Here is a 15,193-nt window from a genome sequence, read left to right as displayed (position 1 = left end):
AATAAAGGGAGACATTATTATAATTTACAAATAAGTCAGTTCATGTTAAACAGTTTAAAGAAGGATATCATGACAGCAAAGAGGAGGTGATCATTAAAAGATTAAGGCTCGGACATGTAGGATTTTGACTCCATGTTATATTTAATAGGGAAAAGTCAATGCAATCTGTTAGTGGTTTAATACTCATGACCACACACTGTAATTTGTAGTACACACACACACACACACACACACACACACACACACACACACACACACACACACACACACACACACACACACACACACATATCAATACATATATACAGGGTGTCCACAAAGTCTCTTTACAATTTAAAAAATTAATTACAAAAGCAATTGATGAGATATGTTAATCAGATTTGTTCTATGTACTCAGTGGTTATTAAAGTTTTTAATCACATTGCATTTGTGTATCATGTATCGAACAAAGATACGGGACATCAACAACCTGAAGCAAAAGATCACTGATACCATTGGCACCATTGATGAGGCTATGCTGCAGCGAACATGGCAAGAAATGGAGAACCGTCTTGATGTGCTTTGTGCAACTAATGGTGCCCATATAGAGGTGTATTAAATGATTACATTTCCACATATTTGTCTATTCATTTGCTTTTGTAGTAAATGTGTTAAATTGTAAAGAGACTTTATGGACACCCTGTATACACACACACACAAACACATATACATATACATAAATAGCCTAATTCAAAGAGGGAGATATAAGAAATATAGTATATGAGACATGCTGAGCAGGAATGAAGTTTAAAATCACTACTGAGCACAGGACAGAACTGCAGGGTCATCAGAAAGGGCTTGATGGGCTATATAATACAAGTGGGATTAGGAAATAGTGTTTGGTATTTGTTTATTTATGTATTTATCTATGTATGTATTTATTTATATTATTTTATTTTATATTCAATTTTCTATAGACCAATCAGTATTCAGATGATATAATGCCATGATTTTACACACATCGATACAGTAGGTGGCAGTATGCACCTTCAAAGATGTTGTAAATACAAAAAAGAAGAGAAGCTTATACTTACAGCTCATATACTTACATACTCTGCAAGAATCAAATGACCCCAATGGTGTACACGTTTTATATAACGTTTATGATGATAACTTAAGAAAACACGGGCCAGACTGTGTTTCGGTGGTTATTTGTGTGTTGCTCATTTATTACAAAGCAAACTTTTTTTTATTGGATTCCAATAACATAACCATAATTTAAAGAAAAAACACACATACACTGCAATATAGTTCACATGTTACATTCAACCTGCGTGCACATGTAATTAGTTTATAATTTAAGAAACATTCACAGCAAGTAAAGATTTGATACCACAACAAGAACAAATCAAAAATGCTTCACTGGCTCTCAATTTTCTGCTCACATCTCCACTGTGTGCCTCTTTGGACACACAAAAAAAAGCAGTCCTCCTACTGACATATTCTACAGTATGTCGCAACATAAGACATTGTAGTGTCTCAGCCCTCCTGCTAACCCAGGGCGTTCTTTGAAGACCACACCGGGGCATGTGGACGACCTTTTCGTTGAGGTCACCCACTGTCTCACTCGCACAGCAGGTGAGACAGGGCAGTATCTCACTGATCTCGCTGCACTCTGTCAGGCTTCTTTCTCTCCACGCTGAACTGTCTTTCCTCAAGTTTCAAGTGTCCCAGCTAAGATCGTTGCCTTCTGTCATTTGGAGGTAGGAGCTGATGGCCTCCCTCAGCCCCTCGCTCACCAGAGAGTGGTCCGACTCTGTTCTCTTCCTCTTGAAGATGACAGACCTGGAGGAGACAGAGAACGATTTTAAATGTGGTTATATGACGCAATTTTTTTTTACTAGTGTGCAAACATAAAAAGAGATTACATGTATTTATATCTTCATTCTCTGATTGGACATTGACAAGACAGATGATGAGTATTGAATAATTCCACATTTATTTTGGGCTACACTGAACACTGATGTACTTTTTCAAAACTATAAGTAGCACATCCACAATTGTATCTGATGGTCATTAACTGGATAAATTGGAGTCTCTTTCACCATTCAGTTTCTCTTATCTTTGAGCCACAAACACATGACGAACGCTCTAAATTGACCCAGTGCTTCATCAAAAATAACTATAGAGTTGAATAACTGAAAATAAGTGAGCTTCACTAAAATATAATCTATCTATTGTTTTAAAGCCAGGAAAACACCAAGGGTTCATGCAGTACAGCACAGTAGCAGAGTGACATCTTGTGGCAGTCATCAGTAGAAGCAAAGAAAGAAAGAGTCCACACCTGCTTATGTCCTTCCAGTTGATAGTAGGCCTCCTGATAATCGTCGGTATAGGCCTCGCCGATTCTCTGGCGTTGTCTGAACCGTGGATGAAGCAAGGCATTGTCAGCCGACAGCACAATCCATCTGCAGACTCTGTTAAAAAAAAGAAAAAGAAGAAGACTTGAATTAATTTCATTTCTTTGTCTTTGGTGTGTTTAGGCAAGTAAATAGCATTGAATCATCGGTACAAACCTGAGTAGTGTTGCACCAGGTGATGCAGGGAGGGGAAGGTGAGTCCTGGAGATATGTACACCCAGGTGTTTTGGAGGCGAGAGACGCGGTAGTGTTTCACACTGTCCTGGTAAGAAGTGTTGGTTCTCCTCAGGACTGACAGCGAGTAACAATCTACAGACAGAAATAACACACAGGTGCAGCTGTTAAACTTCACGGCTTGTATCAATTGATGTTCATTTAGTAATTATCGTTGTTATAATTATCAATATAAAATTAATTAAGCCATTCCAATAATAAGCTGCATTATAATGCATGTCATTTCTACAAGAGAATTATTTAGATAGTTGAACCTTTATTGGAAACACCACACTGTATTTTAAGTTTCATTTTATGTACTAAATCTCAGTGATAGAATTATTCAGATTATTTAGTGCAACAATGTAAAAATACTCCAGTCCTGCATTCAAAATCAGCAAAATGTTCTGAAAGTATCAAAAGTAAAAGTACTGGCTCTGCACAAAGTGTTTGATATGTATTACATTATTAGATTGTTAGAAGACTTCAGACACATTAGTGTGCACGTGGCATTTTAATGTTGTAGCTGGTCGAGTTGAAACTAGTTTTGACGCCTTTATATGTATTTGGTTTGATACTTTTATCTAATCTTTGTATTGTTTTTGTAAAATAATAGTTAATTCAATCTCTTTGGGCCTCAAACTATTTTCTATGTGAAACCATGGGGGAGGTTAAAAAAGTCTTTGATGAAACTGCTAACAATCCGAAATGTGAAAAGAGGCCCCAACTAGTTACTGCCTTTGTGTCTTAAGTTGATTAGATTTTTCAATAAATATATCACATCTGCAAAGTAACTAACTACAGCTATCATATAAATAAAGTGGAGTGAAAACTACAATATTTTCTTCTGAAATGTAGGGGAGTATGAAGTAGCATACAATCGAAATACTCAAGTAAAGTATAAGTAATTCAAAGTATAATACTAGAGTATATTTATGATGCAATTCACAGGGGATAAAGAAAAAAGGAAACAACTGCTCTAACCTCTGTTTGTCTCTGACTCTCGGATTATAAAGGCTCCAGTCTGGTTATTTGGCTGCATGAGCAGCTCCACTGCTTTGTACCTGCTGATGCCTGCAAACAGCCAGCTGAACAGAGAGGAGACAAAGGAGACATTTAGACGAGTGCAACGTTAAAACAGACAGACAGTTAGTCTGTGCAGACTTTAAAAAAAAAGAAATGCTGTTGTTTTGAGGTTAGAAAAATCCCCTGGAACAATATCAGAACACATTCCCCACTGGAGGAGGACTGAAACTATTGGAGGCAGAGACTAATATAATGTCACTGGAGAGAACAAATGTCTTGTTCCAAACATCTGTTTGAGGTAAAGTTCACCTACACTCTTCAGGGAACTCCCCGCCCCTTTCATTTCACTTTTATAACTCCTCTGCTTTCTCACACACACACACACACACACACACACACACACACACACACACACACACACACACACACACACACACACACACACACACACACACACACACACACACACACACACTTGTACACACAGTAATAAGAGTTACATCTTAATACTCTATCACAGTGACTTACTTGTGTGTCACCTTGGCTGTGTAGTTGGTGGGAACGTAGCTCTCGCGGTTTGTGGTGGTGGATCTCACCATCATGAAATCACCATCACTGTTGGAGAGAATGAACAGCCATGACTAATTGTATCTATTAAGGTGAAATCGAGGGTAAAGGTAACACATGAAGGGTTACATCACATACTCTGATATGATGGAGAGTCTTTCCCCCATGAGCATGGACAGCTCTGTGTGACCATAGGACGGGTAGTTGCAGAGGGACACAATCATGTTCTCCTGGGAGGCTGCAGAGAGGAAAGAGATATTTAAAATTATGTTCAGTTTGCGCCTTATTTTTACTTTGTGAGTAGATGTCTTGGAGATAAACCTACCTGGTGATACAGGCTCAGGTGGATTTTCAAAGTTTGTCAGGTTGGATTGACTTCTGGTGGGGCAGGTCCCCATGTTCTTTGGCTTCTTGCTTGATTTGAAATAGCCCTCGTGGCTGAGAGATGAGGAGCATAATTACAAAATATTCACTCCTCAAAGGTGCTCAATAACTCATATATCCATAATTTAATTATTCCTCTAGTTATTATGACTGCCTACATACGTTGCATGATATTTCGTAACCTGGCAACAGAACCTAGATGATACAGGAAGGCGCCAAACCACAACAAGAGATATTGATATCCTGTGTTAAATTTCCATCCAGCATGTGTGCAAGGAATAAGATCTACTTCACATGAGAGATGAGGGGGTTTTTTTCTCTACATGATGCAAATTACTTTTTCATATTAGAAGCGGTAAGGTCATAAATAGTAATAAAAAAACAACTGTTTCCTCAATTAATTTACATTGCATGATCATTGCTAGGTGACAATAACAGATATTTTACAGATTATACAAGTGATTTATGTAATTGGTTAATTAATATTCTGTAGGTAAAAGTCAGATCAATGAACAAGAAAAAAAATCAGTAAACAAGAAAAAAAAAAAAAGCAAAAGATCCTCATTATTGCAATTAAATACTCACCTCCTTCAATTCTTGTATTTAAAATGTTCGCCCAGAAGTTAGACAGATCCTTCCCAGAGCAGCAGATATATTCCAGGTCTTATTGTTGAAAGATATCCGTCTGATTTCAGCACACACACTCACACGAATGCTTGTAATATATGTGAAAGCTCCAGTTTCCACCCAGGCCTGCTGATCAATCTGAAAGACTCCTCTGCTGTGTTCCCATGAAGGCTGCTGTGTTTTCGCAGCTGTTTATTGGGGGTTTACTAGCTGAAGAGATGCTGCTTCCTGCGTGGCCTTTATGTATGTCGCTTCCTGTGACGCTCAAGACCTTGACATCCTGACTCAGAACAGCTTGTGTTGATCTCTCTGATGCATATTGTTTTCAGGTGGAGCTTCATAGTGCATCACTTGTTTATGGAATGTATTGCTAGTATACGTAAGCAGCTTTTTCATATGATGGGTGTACATGATGCACACCCATCATGTGGTATGATGTGGTGACATTATTTCACCATAACAGTTTGTACAAATTATGCAAAACTACATCAGAGCTGCCTTTAGATTTTTGCAGCTGATTCTCTTTAAAAGAAATTGTTGATACCATTTCACCATTTTCCATGTGCTCTTATTACAGTCAGCTTTTGCCAGTCATCTTAAAATGTTACCATTGATGTTAACATCAGATAACAAACATCAGCTTGAGCATGGCAGCTTCCCCTGGCAGCCTACTTCTGTCAAGATTTATCAGTCACACGTCCATCCATTATGCTGACACTGCAGAGTCACAGAGGGGTAGCAGAGCAGTATGAGTGGCAGGAAGGGCATTTTGAGCTTTATAACCAGTCTATATGTGAATCATCTGCGTGTGAAAAGGACATGACTTTCAAAATCAGTCATTTCTTCAGTGGTAATTGTACAGCTTTAAGCAGTACAGATTCTTTGACATCTAGGATAGCTGTAAGGATTTGAATAACTGGTGCCATTAAGAATTTAACAAGGTTGAGAAAATGTTCTCAGGTTTTAGTCTGTGGACGGAAACAATTAAAGAATCTTTGTCAGCACAGAGTGGATTAATACCAAACCCCTGAGGAAAGAACCTTTTTATCTGATCTATTTTGTTAATGAAACTGAATCATTTTTCTCCATTGTGTCAGATCTTTATCGAATGGTTTTCTCACTTATCTCATTAAATATTGCAAAACTTCTATTCATGTGTCCTCTAACTCCTCACTAAGTATGTTTTAATGGTTTTGTTTAGATCTGCATACAGAAGATTCCTGTTGAATTATTTAGATTTTTGTTCATCAGGGGTGGACACAGAACCGTAGATGCTTCAATCCAATACGACAGCACAAAAACTGACCCCAGTTGTCATCCAGGTTAAATCAATGTGCCACCCGTGAATGTACTTGGTTAGAGTTTCATTTCTCTGTTCCGTTAAGGAAAAGTACAGGCTGTGCTGCATGATGGAGAAGCTAGAATGATAAGAAAAGCCTTAGTTGCTGATTTGAACGTCAGATTAACATTTCACTTTTGCCGCAATGACTGTTTATCTTTGCTTTTGAAAGTCAATCTCATCTGACTTGCACAACAGCTGACCATTGTTTTTTTTTTAAAACTGTGTGCTAAATATAGATCGCCTCATCTTGAATTTTTTCACTTGGCGAGGAAACAAGACAACTGTGGTTGGAAACTAACTCACCACAGTCACCTCACTTTTCCACTAACAGAAGAGGAAACGCGCAAGCGCACGCTGAGCTGACACTTGTATTTTTCTTTCATTCAAACCACCTGGGCTTGCTATTGATGTGCTGTAATATAATGTACTGATAAATAAAAAAACAGACATGTTCTCATGTTGTAGCTTTATTCAGTAGTAATATAAATGAGTTGAATCAGCAGACAGTGAGAAGCACCAGTAGGCCCCCTCAGTGAAGGGACTCATACTTGTCACACCAGAACCCACATGTTAAAGGTTGCTAAAACATCACTAAAGTCTAAATCAACTGAACAAAAACATCAACACAAAGCAGAAAGAAAAAGAAGGCGATGAGTTTACAAAAAGAATCCAAAAGAAATGACAATAATGTGACACGTTTCCTTTAAACACTTAATGTTCTTGTATGTTTTTGATTATAGTATTCGATGATGGTTCTTGCGTGTATCGACTGCGCAGCTTTACCTGGCGTCGTCGTTTTAAATACAGGCTGCAATCCTGCTTCTGCAGCTACAGTAGTGATCCCTCTATAAATGCACTGCAGCAGGTTTTTAAAAACACACAAAGATACAGTGACTCACAATCAATGTAGACCTAAATCAATGTTTAGAGCTCACAACAAAAACATCAGTTAACATAGTGAAGGTGTTGTACCGTGTGATGACAGAAAAAAAGTTATTTAGAATGCATGGAGGATTTCTACGGTGTGTGAAGACATTTAAAACAAAAGTGAAAAGACGTAGTGAAAAAAATAAATACAAAGGAGGTGAGGTTAGACAGTTGAGTTGATCATGATTTGAGCATCTGAATATACAACACATCTGAATGTAGTTATGGTTTCTGATAGGAATGTGACTCTGACAGTGTATTCAATATAATATTTAACAATATGCATCTGTTAATATATTTATTACATCCTCTTTTTCTAATCACATAGTTCATTACACATCCTCCTGGCGTTGCTTAGGAGCGGGAAGAGAGAGAAAGAGAGAAGGGAGAGGGGCACATAAGTTACTATGGGAGGGTGCAGTGGAGGGGGAGAGAGGGGGATAGGGTGGAGTGAGGGAGAGGGGGGGAGGGTTTAGCAGGAAACCTCCATGGTCTGGGGTCTGGTCTGGCTGTCCAGGCCTCCGGTGGCGTTGCCCTCCAGCAGGCTGTTGAGGTTGTTGCGGCTACGACTGCTGTCCATGGAGGTGATGCTGGAAGAGGAGGTGGTGCGGGAGCGAGCCAGACGAGTCATTCCTGCTGATGGCACTGAAAACAAGAAAGAAAAGGAAAACGTGTGTATTAATATTCCGCTCACACGCCGCAGAGGCTCGGTGCACTTACATAGCCGGATATGACAACAATGAGAAGTGCTTACCATGCAAACAACTCTCAAATATGAAGACTAATCAAATAAATTGAAAAGAGATGCTTAACAGAAATGTATGCACATGTTCATTGTTGGAAAAAAGAAATAAAATCAAAGCAATATAACAGCGGAGAAAAAAAAAAAAAAGCATTTGCACTCCAACTCAACTGACGGGAAGCAACACCAGCGGGTCATGCAACAAAATAGGAAACTGAGGACAGGATCCATGCTAAAAGGAGGGCAAACTAAACTCCTACAGGGAGATGAATGTGTCAAAGTATGCGTTTAATACTGTCTGTCGCCACCACCTGCAGCTGCTCTTCAAAATATCAAACTGTGCCCTCTACAGAATTTATGCATACATTGACATTCATCCACTGTAGGGCGTTTGGAGGGCGTTTTGGGTTCAAAGCCTTCTAAGTGGCAGCTGCTTGACAACCCAGTACCTGATTCGTTGCTCAGATGACTGAGAAGAACGTAGGGAACTGTAAGTCATGGTTGAAGAAGGAAAGAAAGAGGGAGAAATGTTGAAAAGGTAGCTATTATGTTGTTTCATCCCACTTCAGTGTAGTTCTCATTCAAACAGTCTCTGTTGCAGTTTAAATTGTTGAGGATAAATAGATGTTGCTAACAACAACAGGTAAAGAAATCATGGCATGTGTGCAAACTAGAATCTTTTCTGCTGCACTCTCGAGCAGTTTCCCTTTTGCATTTCACACTGTGGCAACGTGTTAATGAGGGAAAGCAGCTTTCAGAAACATGCTGAGGTGTTAAGATTTATTTTCCACACTTTCCCTGCATGAAAACACTCTTTTTAATCTGTTCTAATCCTGCAGTGGCATTTACTCAACGGGGGGCAGGGGTGGGGGGAGAGACTGGATGGCCTTTAAGCAACATTGAGACACTGACATAATGGCTACAACCGAGGGTGCATCCCACGGTCAAGGGTTTTTGGAACAGGAGAGAGCAAAAGAGAATTAGCATCAGAGAAAAACACACACAGATAGCCATCATCTGTATGGTCAGAGCAAAGCAAACCTACGTTCTTGAATTCATCCATCCGTGGATCAGTGTCTGGTTGGTGCACTACAAGTCAGTATGAGCTCACACAAATAGTGTTTGTTTGTTTGTTTTCTGTGCTGATGAATGACTGTAAAAACCTGGAGGCCTGTTTAAGTATGCACTCAATCTCTCTGGGAGATGGCATCATTAAACAGTTCTGGATAGAAAAGAAAAGCACACCAGGCAAACAAAAAAGAAGAAGAAGAAAAAAAGAGGGTTTTTTTTTAATTTATTTTTTTAAACGCCCACTCTGAACTGACAGGAATTGAACAGTCTTGAGTGTCACTGCCATTTCAATCATGCTAGAAGCACTTCACACCTCACCTACTGAGGGTTGTGGGTACCACACACTGCAAAGAGCAGAGAGGAAATGGTGTTAGCACTTGGCGAGGCCCACAGGCTGCATCTCTGTGACCAGGCTGACAAAAAAACACACGGTGTCTTTTCATGCACTGCTGTGGACACAGTCCAAACACCATCAGCAGGGGTGTTTAGCCACAGCTCATAGGAGACCGCTGCAATAACAATCCTCATTTAAGCAACAGTTGTCATTGCGCTCACGTCAACAGGAAATCCACTGAAGAAAACAGCCAAGCCTTGACCACAAAGACCTCAGCCCAGAGGAGCGTTAGTCTGTAAACAATTCTTGGACATTAAATGTAGAGTATTTTGACCTAGTTCCATTATATATTTTGATGTTTTCATTTTCAAACCACATATAATGAAAGATATGTTAGTGTGTTTACTTACTGTAGCCCATGCCCTGAACAAAGTACTTGAAGGCCTCAGCAAGTTTCCCTGGCTGTCAACAGATAAAATAGTAAGTAGTAAGAAGACAGTTTAGAAAAAATAACTGTTAGATGACATAAGTGTGAGTCTTAAAAAACAAACACCCACCTGCACAACCTGCGGCAAGCCTCCACAGTCAGCCATCTGAGAGAGCAGAAAACATGATCAGAACACAGTTTCTTAGTCTATTTGTATTCATTTTTACACACACAAAAAACCTCCAATCATACGTGATATAAAACATGTTACAGAAGCGTCACCTTTAGCAGTGTGGTCTTGGTTGGATTTAACCTGGAATTGCACTCCACCTGAAAACACCAACAAGAGTTTACAACTGAATGCAAAAAATAGAAATAACAGCAAATGCTGCTCTTTGGCAAATCCTTCCCAAAGCTTCTTACATTACTGAGAGTTACAGAGTGGAGTATAACTCACCACAGCCTCCACAGCAGGTGACGTGTCACCAACCACCAGCAATGCAGGGCATCTGGATGGAAGGACAAATAAATGAGGTGTAAATATATTCTCAAATCACATCGTGCACTCAAAGACAAATTTTTCATTTGAGTAGTCTCAAAACCTACGTTAGTGTGTTGACGGTGTCCTCATTAAGGCCTACGATTGGCCGCTCGATGTCCAGTTCCTGACGGCTGGTGCAGGGAGAAAAATTGTGATCCGTTAGTGGAGCTGGACCACAAACACAGCTGAGTGGATTATCTGCTACGTAAGGTGATATGGTAAGATGACTTGTCAGTCACCCATAAATAATAAATAGTATATTGCATCATACTATTGGTAGGAGCCACAGAAGAGGGCCAGGTTGTCCTGGTTGATGTCTTGGGCGATGTGGAGGCGGTAGGTCTGGATAAGCTCCTGGTTCTCTGTCAGCTCATCCTGGAGAATTGAAATAAGAGGTTTACTCCATGTTTAAATCATGCATTAATCATACAAACAATTCATGCCAAGACACTCTGTGGGTGTGTATAACAACTGATAGTGCTTAGTTTCAGGTGGTTAGCTTCAGTTATTACAAACTCAGTCTGTAATCTACATGTCACAATCCAACAGCCTCTGTATCTGACGGGATATAAATAGAATAATTAGTAATGTCTGTTATAGTGAGTGAGATGAGGTAAAGGTATCCAGGGAAATCAAGCAAATCCTCCCGAGGTTCAGATACTGTTTCACACTGTCAATGAAAAAGGTTAACGATCCCTCATTTACAGGCTGAAACTCACAGTGCTGAAGTGGTGAGACATGATGATATCCACCAAGTTACTGGTCCATCCAGACAGCTGTGGACAGGAGAAAGGACAGTTAGGGTCTGATATTAAATAATAGTGAGAGAAAAAAAGTGTGGCATGTCAAGAAATGATTTTATGTATATGGGAGAATAGATGAATGTCATAGCTCTCTCTCTCCACACTGTATGCAAATAAAAGTAAAAGCCTGAAAAAACCCCATCTTAATCTAAATCCCATCCCATGACCCATCATGTTCTGTACTTGTTACACTAAAAACGAAACAAATCCAAATGAGTCAACACCAGATTTAGTGCTCTTTTGACACATTTGTATTTTTGATTAACTTTAGAGAGCACCGGACCAAAAACCAGCAGGGATAGTCAAATTAACACAGGATTAGAGCCCCTGCCAGGGATTTTAATGCTATTACGTCCAAATCTTTTAAGAACTTGAAAAAAATGAATCCTGTCTGTCTTTTTTGAAGTAAAAATACATTGAGTAAGTCCAGGATCAAAAAGGTGAGTTTGTGTCAGTGTCCATGCTTCTAACACTATTTGATTTCTTTTATTTCTTTAACTCAAAAAAAAAAAGAATATGTAATAATATATAGATAATGTAAAAGTACAATAGAAGGCATATAGTGGGCATAAAATAACATGCAAAAGTGATCTTAAAATAGTATTATAAGTGTGGAGAGCATAAAGGAAGGTGGCTGAACTCTGAACTGCATTCATTAATCACAACCTAACTAAACACTAGAAAGTGAACTGAAATGGTGGGTGAATTATTAAAGCTACAGCTCTATGGCGCAGAATGCTGAAGTCTCTCCAGGCTTATAGAGCAGTAGTTATACCAACCTTTGAAGCTGCCCAGTCGATCCAGCCTTCAGCACACGGGTCGATATCGATAAGAACCAGCCCCTCCACCAGGGTGGGGTTGTTCAGCTGGGAAGGGAAGAACTCACATCAGTATCTTTTTGACAAATGAGGGCGTTATCTAGTATTTGGTGCGCTGTGGTGTGCTTACAGTTTTTTTGGATGATGAGTTAGTCTCCACTCTTTTGTAAGTGTACAGAGTGGTTTATTCTATGCATATCTTACATCTTCACAGTGAAAATGTTGGAATTGAACTGCAGGATAAAACACTTGCAATGCTTTCTAACATGATGGAGACCAGGACACATCTGCTCCCTTAAATCAAAGACTGAAGATGGAATCCCAGGCTACTAAATGAAAGGGTGCGGTTTTGAAATTGCCTGAAGAAAGAAAGAGGACGTCTGGGGAAATCTGAGAGCCATACAATACTGCGGAAGCTGCTTTCAACACAATGCAAATGCGATGCAACAACAGCTGCTATAAATCTATCAAGAGTAAACACATTTTGTTCCAAGCCAGTTAAGGCAAAACCCATTTTAAAATCCAATTTTCTTCATTAATTGTAAACAAGAGCAGACGCTTCGCAGAGTGCCCAGAGCTACAAATCCTAATCCCCCACACACCTTCCTCTCCTAACCCTGACCACCATCCTCTCCTTTCATTATTCATCCCTCTGTGCTCTCTCGCTCTTCTCCGTCACTTCTAGCTCTTTCTGCTCCGTTGTACACCGATTGTGCTTATTTTAGCTCTGCTGCTTTGAGAACGGAAACAAGACGTAAGCTGCTGAAAAGAGAGAAAGAGAGAATCACCAAGGTGATTCATCAGCTGGGGGTACCGCAGCATATGCAGCAGACTGTGGAGAAACCTGATGCCCTGTGTGGGCTTGATGAGAGGGCTTTAATATTCGTTGTAACAAACTGTGTAACCTAAAAACCTGAAATTATCACAGACGAGACGGAGAGGTGGACAAGGAAGGCAGGGTGTGTTGGGGAGGGGTAGGGGGGTAAGAATAGAGAAATAACTCACTGCAAAGCGGGTGAGGATGTACGCTCCTGCTCCCACACCGATACCAATCACACTGTTGACCCTGCAGAGAGACCAGTGGTCAATTTGAGCCTGGAGATAAATGGTCAATATATGTTATCATTGATCGGCTATCAACGAGGGGTTGGGGGGAGAGGGAGGGGGCACTCACTTGAGCTGAGTCATCACAGAGGGCAGCATTTCAGCCAGCTCGTCCATGGTTGGGTAGCGGTAGCTGGAGACAGATAAAACATCTGAGTCATGTGCAAATATATAAACCTGCTTGGGTTAATTCTTTATGTTGGAAGTAATCAGAGAAATTGAGCTCATCATAAATTTAAATACTCAAACAGTCCAGCTTCAGGATTTTGACTAATCGATTGGACAATGATTGAACTTTTCCATTAGCAAATGAACTACCGGCTCGGTTTATTTTCTAACTAAATGAATTAACGACGGCTCCTTCCGCCAGCGTTGAAATGAATGCAATCCCATTTATCAGGCACATGTAAAAGCCAGTTTTGGCACCCACCCGCTGGGGAAGGGAGGTGCACCCTCCTGCTGGCCGGGCGCGTCCACGTGAACCACGGCAAAGTGCTGCGTGATCTCCTGCATGTCCTCATAGTTGAACAGGGTGTTGAAGCACGACTTGTCTGGAAAAAAGGTACAAACAGACGAAACGTTCGTTATGAGTTCAAGAGTTTTAACTTTATCGGGACCTGAGGGGGACTCCTAGGTGTTGAGGTGAAAAATGAGCAGTTTCCCCATCATGTTGTGTATTGATGACTCACGGTTGAGGCCGATGTCGTGATAGGTGAGGATGACGGGTCTGTTGCCCTTGGGAACGCCTCTCATGGTCACATGGAGAACGCCATGGGGAGTCTCAATGTCATGCTCCTGCAGCCAAAGGGGATAGAGGAGCAAACAGATCAGAGCTGATCAATCAATGAAGATAAAGAGATAAAGGTTTGCAAAAAAGTCTTCACTTTATTGGGACAAGGTGTGTGTTAGTCAACATTTAAAGTGTCAATCCTACTGTTATTGTATCTTCTTCTCAACTAACGCCATTAAAATAACTAAACAGAAACAATCATGTTAAAGTCTGATACAGCTGTCTCCCCAGAGAGCCCCAAAAACAAACTGAAAAGATGTAATTTTGGCGACATGCTCGGTTTCATAATGAACTGTGATGTCAGTGTGGTTCATTTCTTTCAGTTCATTAAACCAGCGAAAAACGGTAAACATGAAACTACGTTACAAAGAATCATCAGTGACGTCTGCCTGTCAAGGAACTTCACTCCTGACACCGAGCGAAAGTTTCAGTGGTTTCAGAAAGCACACCGACTATGTTTGTTTAAATAAAGAAATGTGTCATCAGATGCAACAAAATGTTTCTTTTATGCATTTTAAAGCGTTTGGGCTACAATGAAGTTCTATTACTCAGACAATACTTTTGTTTTTTCTCAGGGGATTAATAAAACTCCGGCCACCTGCTGAAAATTGTGGAATATTAATAAAACTGTGTGGGCCTTTTTCTTTTTACGTCGACATTATCTCAGCCGTGCACCACACAAGACGTTATACAAGTGATTCCCCCTACAGGCCTCCAACTATTTCAGCTAAACTGAGCTTTTTAAATAATACTGAATTGATAGGAAGATGTAAAGCATGTAGAGTGAGAATGATTCAGTCTAATAATGCTTGAACACTGATGGGATGATTTTACTCACAAAAATCAGATATAAGACTCTAAATGTCTATCTTAAATTAAAGACCAAGTGAGCACCGCAACATTTTCGGTTGCTATCTTGGTATGCATGCACCTCTCGTCTCCATCACACACACCCTCTGTGCCCTCAGACAGACAAAGCATTGAATGGGCTTGTCTGGGAAAGGAGGTTTTTCATTCGAGGGAAAATAGTCTTTTTTATCCACGGGTCTCAAACTCGCAGTGCTTTCAGAAGTATGAC

At 40.1% G+C, this 15,193-nt stretch overlaps 2 protein-coding genes across 5 annotated transcripts in view; both read right to left on the bottom strand.

Moving 5' to 3' along the window:
- Positions 1–1,223: 1,223 nt before the first annotated feature.
- On the bottom strand, positions 1,224–5,407 carry sla2a (Src like adaptor 2a). Of its 2 annotated transcripts, XM_062416138.1 has the most exons (8): positions 5,175–5,407; positions 4,531–4,643; positions 4,344–4,443; positions 4,167–4,253; positions 3,597–3,700; positions 2,556–2,708; positions 2,324–2,456; positions 1,224–1,824 (listed from the first exon to the last, which is right to left on the bottom strand). In XM_062416138.1, exons 2-8 carry the CDS (start codon positions 4,601–4,603, stop codon positions 1,701–1,703), a joined length of 774 nt encoding a protein of 257 aa, XP_062272122.1. In that variant the 5' UTR covers positions 4,604–4,643; positions 5,175–5,407; the 3' UTR covers positions 1,224–1,700. The 2 variants fall into 2 exon arrangements, with proteins under 2 accessions (XP_062272122.1, XP_062272121.1); XM_062416137.1 differs by lacking the exon at positions 1,224–1,824 and having other exon boundaries at positions 2,142–2,456.
- Positions 5,408–7,015: 1,608 nt separating this feature from the next.
- The window catches only part of ndrg3a (ndrg family member 3a), a 33,044-nt gene continuing 24,866 nt past the window's right edge, over positions 7,016–15,193 (bottom strand). For all 3 annotated transcript variants that reach the window (XM_062416302.1, XM_062416301.1, XM_062416303.1), the window contains 13 exons: positions 14,015–14,120; positions 13,756–13,876; positions 13,396–13,458; positions 13,227–13,287; positions 12,183–12,269; positions 11,320–11,376; positions 10,872–10,975; positions 10,666–10,731; positions 10,517–10,568; positions 10,342–10,389; positions 10,190–10,225; positions 10,043–10,094; positions 7,016–8,130 (listed from right to left, as the gene is read on the bottom strand). In XM_062416302.1, coding sequence (XP_062272286.1) covers positions 7,958–8,130; positions 10,043–10,094; positions 10,190–10,225; positions 10,342–10,389; positions 10,517–10,568; positions 10,666–10,731; positions 10,872–10,975; positions 11,320–11,376; positions 12,183–12,269; positions 13,227–13,287; positions 13,396–13,458; positions 13,756–13,876; positions 14,015–14,120 — 1,026 coding nt within the window. In that variant the 3' untranslated portion in view covers positions 7,016–7,957. The remainder of the gene's footprint in view (positions 8,131–10,042; positions 10,095–10,189; positions 10,226–10,341; positions 10,390–10,516; positions 10,569–10,665; positions 10,732–10,871; positions 10,976–11,319; positions 11,377–12,182; positions 12,270–13,226; positions 13,288–13,395; positions 13,459–13,755; positions 13,877–14,014; positions 14,121–15,193) is intronic.

This window comes from Scomber scombrus, chromosome 3 (genome assembly GCF_963691925.1).
Source record: "Scomber scombrus chromosome 3, fScoSco1.1, whole genome shotgun sequence".
In the NCBI taxonomy this organism is placed as follows: Eukaryota; Metazoa; Chordata; class Actinopteri; order Scombriformes; family Scombridae; genus Scomber; species Scomber scombrus.
The sequence above is the reverse complement of the archived record's forward strand: the minus strand, read 5'-3'. Positions and strand labels throughout refer to the sequence as shown.